Raw genomic sequence first — 5294 nt, forward strand, 5'->3', positions numbered from 1 at the left:
CCTGTGTCTCGGCAAGAGTGGCTTCGCTGTGCGTTAGTTTGGCCTGCGTATCGCGGAGGTCGTCCTCGGTCTCCCATAATTGTTGCTGTGTTGCGGCGTGTTCGTTCTGCTGCTTCGCGCTGCGATCCGCGTGCGCCGCCTCGGTGCTCTCCATGTCCTCGTGCAGCTGCTTCAGCGTCGACTGCAGGGCCTCCACCTCACGCACCAGCTCCGCCTCCTTCTGCTCCGCCGCGCTCGTCGCCGCCGCCATGCGCTGCGTCAGCGTGCACACCTGCTCCTCCGTGTGCCCCAGCTGCGCCTCCACAGCCGCAAGCTGGTTGTCGCGCTCCTCGATGCAGCGCTGCAGCTCCGTCGAGGTCTCCTCCAGCTGCGCTACCTGCACACACGCCTTCTCCTCCGACGTCGCGTGCAGCGTGCGCAGCCCCTCCACCGCCTCGCGCAGCTCAGCGATCGTCGACGCAGCGGCCGCCTCCGCCGTCGCCGCAGCCGCCGTGTGCTGCTCGTGCGCCGCCTGCAGTGCCTCCAGTTGTTCCTCGAGCTCGCCACGCGTGTGCGCCGCGGCGGCCGTGTCACGGTCGTACTTCGCCTGCAGCGCCGCCATCTCGCGCTCCAGCGCTGCGCACTCCGCCTCCTTCGCGGCCAGCTTCTCGCGCAGCTCCGCAACGAGGCGCTTCAGCGCGGCGATCTCGTCGTCCGCCGCCGTGCGCGCGGCGTCGCTCTCGTCCTGCAGCGCGCGCAGCCGCACCTCGTACCCGCGCTTCATCTCCTCGTACCGCCCGGCCTCCTCGCCAAGCAGGCCCTCCAGCGCCTCCTCGTGCTCCTCCTTCATCTCCTGCATCTTCGTGTTCATCTCGCGCAGCTCGTCCTCCAGCATCAGGAACTCGCCGTACAGGATCTGCCGCTGCAGCCCCATCTGGTAGTCCGCCTCCGTCAGCGCCTTCTGCAGCTCCTCAATCTCCGTCGTCAGGTGCACCGCAAGCTCGTCGTCCGGCGACTCGCGCAGCTTCTCCTCCAGGTCCGCGATGCGTGTCACAAGCTTCTCGATCGTTCCCTTCAGCTGGTACTCCGCGTACAGCGCCTCCTTCTTGCGCAGGTACTCGTCGCGCCACCGGTCGCTCATGTCCGACCCGTCCTGCTTCGCCTGCTCCGGGTCCACCGTGTTCACCTTCGCGTACGTCGTGATCTGCTTCGCGCGGTCGGCGAAGCGCAGCGTCTGCACCGACAGGTTCGCGTCGCGCTCGCTCGGCGAGATGGTCACCATCATCGTCGAGATGCTGTTGCCGCCGATGTAGTCCTTCAGCAGCTTCGTCAGCGTGCTGTTGCGGAACTCCGGCACGGGCCGCGCGTTGCCGCGCCCGCGCGTCGCGACAGCCTCGATGCACGAGCCCAGCGCCAGCAGCGACAGGTTGATGTTGCGCGCCTGCTCGAACGCCAGCCCCTCCTCCGTCCCCGCGAGCTTGATGCGCTCGCACCCGGCAAGGTCCGCCAGCAGGATCCGCGCACAGCGCGGCGCAAGGTCCGGCGCGTCGAAGTGCGTCTGCACCTCCAGCAGGAACAGCGTGTGCGCGCGCGACGAGTGGTCGTGGATGTTCGTCGCGGCGAAGGTGCGCAGCGGCTCCGCCTTGTTCAGCACAGCCAGCACGTCCTTGTAGCTCTTCACCAGCACCGTCTTCTGCCCCACAACGCTGAACGTGTTGCTCGTGAAGTCGTTCCGCACGCTCAGCTCCTTGCGGTGGTTCAGCAGGTCGAACACGTCCTCCAGGTACACCTCCAGCATCGACGCGGACACCGTGTACGTCACGCCCTTCTGCGCGCTGTTCGCCGCACGCGCGAAGATCATGTTGCACACGCGCGGGATGAGGCCCTCCTGCGACGTCCCGATCGACCCCGGCGGCCCGAACGCCGTGTACGTCTTGCCGCTGCCCGTCTGCCCGTACGCCATCACCGCAGCGTTGTAGCCCGCCAGCGCGTTCTCCACGAGCGGCCGGCCCACCTCCTCGAACACGTCCTCCTGCGACGACGACGTCTTGCCGGACGGACACGCGCGGTCGTTGCTCCAGAAGCACCCGTCGAACCCGAAGGTGAAGCGGCCCTTCTTCGGCACCGTCACCTCCACCGCGTCGTTGTCCATGTTCACCGCAAGCTGGCTCAGCTCGCCGCTCTTCTCGTCGTCGCGGAACGCACGCACGCGCACATACACGTTGACGCGGTTGTTGCGCTTCACAGCTTCAGCACGCCGGAGTCCTACCGCCGTGTTGGAGCGCTTAAAGCCACCCCTGCTGCCCGTCGCGGCGCCACTGCGTTCAAACGAGTCAGGTGTTGGCGTCTTCGGTGTCTCGAGCGCCGGCTCGCGTGCGGACGGCAGCGCGGACGGGCGCGGCGGCAGCGGTGGCGTAGCGGCAACTGCGGCTGCTGGTGCGGGTGCAGTGGGGGTTCCACGTGCAGATGCTTTCTTCAGAGGCGTTGTAGAACGCTTCGGTGTGACGCCGCCGCCGACGGCGTGACCGCGACGGCCGGAGGCGAGGGGACCGCGAGAGGAGTTGGAACGCTTGAACTCCATTTTCACTTGGCTATAGACACACAACAGACAAAAACAATAATGAGGATTCTATCGGGTGTGTGAGGGGAGAGGCACTAACGCTTTTACACGCGTGGAGTTCGTCAACGATGGTGCGCCTCTACAGTACAGGGAAAAGGAAAACAAAGTAAGGAAAACAGTACAATAAACTTGACGACAGCTGTGCGGAAGGGAAGAGAAAAGGCCGCCCAACGCAATCTTTAAGGTCACAACAGCAGCGACAAACCAAAATAGAAAATAGTAAAAAAAACTCTAGCGAAGATAAGATAAACGGTGTTGATGTTCGCGGTACAGAGGAAGAGGCTATTCGAAGACAGCCTACTTTGAGAAACTCCCCAACGACGAAGGTGTTGCGAGAAAGAAGGGGGGGAGTCAACAGCCAAAAGCAATACGTCACAATAGGAGAACAAGCAGAGGCTGCTGTGTCGTCGGAACAGGAGACTTCTACGTTGAATCAACAAACCAAAACAAAGAGAGCGAAGGGGGGGGGGGGAATGTAAAAGAACAAGATATCTAGGTGAGTGTAGCAAGCAATACAAAATGGAAATAGAGTAAATTTGCGGAAAAGAAAGTATCACTTCACAGTGTGTATATGTAGCTAAAGCAACGCTGTAATGCCGTCGCTCGCTGCCTCAGAGAAGAAGACAAGAGGGGAGAGCACGCAGGTGAAGACAGAAGAAACCCTCTTTCAGCTCCTCGTTGTTTCGTTATTTCCCAGGATGCTTTGAACAACGGTACCTGGTGAAATGCACAACGGGACTTCTGGCGGAGTGGGATAGTGCAAGAGAACTTCGCAAGTTAAGATGTGTGGAAACACACGCGTTATCGGTGACAAAGAAAGGGTGGGTGAATCTAAGAAGCAATAAGAATAATATGCCGCGCGACTGTAAGAAGAAGAAAAGAAAGAAGAAAGAAGCTAGCGATTGCGTAATCGAAAGAGACACTTCAACTCTGCGACAGTGCTCGTTGCTTTACTGAAATGCGTTGTTTGGAATGGAAACGTGGGAAGGGGGGGGGGGGGCGGGCGGTGAAAACGACAACAACAAGAGCTGTAAAAGCCAAGGTCGTACAAAGCACGAAGAGAGGAGCGTCTAAGTCACACACCAGCAGATGTGGTGCCGCGGGATACAGCCGAATAAAAAAGCGTTGTCGATGAACTCAATGACAACATCAACAAGAGAACGTCGTGATTTAGCATGTTGAGCCACACATAGCGCAGCACACACACACACACACACACGAATCGGTGGCGTGTGAGTGATTGTTGTGGACCCCAACACGGGTGAGATGGTTACCAGGTGAGTTGGTAAACACCCAATAGAGACAAGTGGAGGAGCAACGAGGAACCAAAGGGAGAAGGGGGGAGAGAGGGAGAAAAGAAAAGAGTGAGTTTTTGTGTTTGTGGACCAACGGTAATGACGCGGAACGATCCTTTTTGCGCTGACTGACATAACATCAACAATAGTCGTAACTTATCATTTATGCATTCGCAGCGTGGAGTACTCCGCAACACTGTCAGCGCCAACGCCACCAACTCCTCGGCTATTCAGATTTACAGAGGGTGCCCCAGGCACTCCGCAATGATCGTGCTGAACAAGGAGACGCGTCAGAAAACAACACACACAAGGCAGGGTTTGTCTCTTTCACCAACTGTGTGTGCGTGGGTGCGACGGAGCACGAATGATCCTCTACACCCACCGCCCACGCTGCGGGGTGCAGCGTTCTTCCTCTTGCCGAACTGACCACAGAGCACACACGTGACCACGTCCTCCTTATTCGCAATGAGCTGTCTGTTGAAGACTCTTGTTTCGTCTTCGAGAGCTCTAGAAGGGTACAGGGATAAAGAAGAAGGAAAAGTACGGTGATACAAGCGAAAATGAAGAGCTCAAGTGAAAACCCAAGACAGAAGGGATGGAGCCTTCATCAATGAAACGCAAAACAGGAAAGTACTAAAAGTAACAAAAGAAGCGAGCACACACAGACGCACGGATTGAAGGCAGCAACCCTTTTCAGCTTTACAACCCAATAGAAGAGGAATGACTGGTCGCGTGCGCCTTCGCTTCAAGACTATTCTCACGGTTCGAGACATCACCCAGATGACGCGTAGAAGACACCGCTGGCTCGTCCTGACGCCTGCCCTTGCTGTCCACCTCCACCACCGCCTCCTTCACGTCCTGGTCGATCTTGCCGAGAATGCGACGCAGCATGTCGAACCGCGCGGCCGTCTCCTTGTAGTTGCCGTCCATCATGTGACATATCTCCTTCATCTTGTCCACCTCCGCCGTCGCCGCATCGGTGACGGCCGTGATGATCAGACCCGACCGCGCCAGCATCTCCGCCAGCGCCGTCGTCTGCACCGCCGTCAGCCCCTCCAGCGTTGTGTGGTAGGTGGCCTGCGTGTACTCGATGAGCTTGTCAATGTAGACGCCCTGCTGCTGACCGAGCGTCCGGGCCACACCCAGTTGCCCCTCTAACGACGCGATCTCAGCGGAGAGTGTTCGATCCGTTTCTTCCAGTGCGGCCTGCGTCTCGGCGAGCGTATCCTCGGTGTCGGCGAGCTTCGCCTGCGTCTCCTGAAGGTTCTCCTCGGTGTCGGCGAGCTTGGCCTGCGTCTCCTGCAGGTTCTCCTCGGTGCTCGGCGAGCTTGGTCTGCGTCTCCTGCAGGTTCTCCTCCGTGGTCTGCAGAGTGGCCTCAGTGTCGGCGAGCTTCGTCTGC

General features: G+C 59.4%; 1 protein-coding gene across 2 annotated transcripts; it reads right to left on the reverse strand.

Annotated features, from left to right (window-relative positions):
- Positions 1–3736, reverse strand: ABB37_06796 (putative mitochondrial kinesin; the record flags this gene model as incomplete). Of its 2 annotated transcripts, none has more annotated exons than XM_015805205.1 (1): positions 1–3736. In XM_015805205.1, a coding segment is annotated over exon 1 (2560 nt), but the record flags the coding sequence as incomplete, so codon positions are not given. The 2 variants fall into 2 exon arrangements, with proteins under 2 accessions (XP_015656498.1, XP_015656497.1); XM_015805204.1 differs by having other exon boundaries at positions 1–3670.
- Positions 3737–5294: the final 1558 nt, after the last annotated feature.

This window comes from Leptomonas pyrrhocoris (genome assembly GCF_001293395.1).
Source record: "Leptomonas pyrrhocoris isolate H10 chromosome Unknown, whole genome shotgun sequence".
NCBI classification, from domain to species: domain Eukaryota; phylum Euglenozoa; class Kinetoplastea; order Trypanosomatida; family Trypanosomatidae; genus Leptomonas; species Leptomonas pyrrhocoris.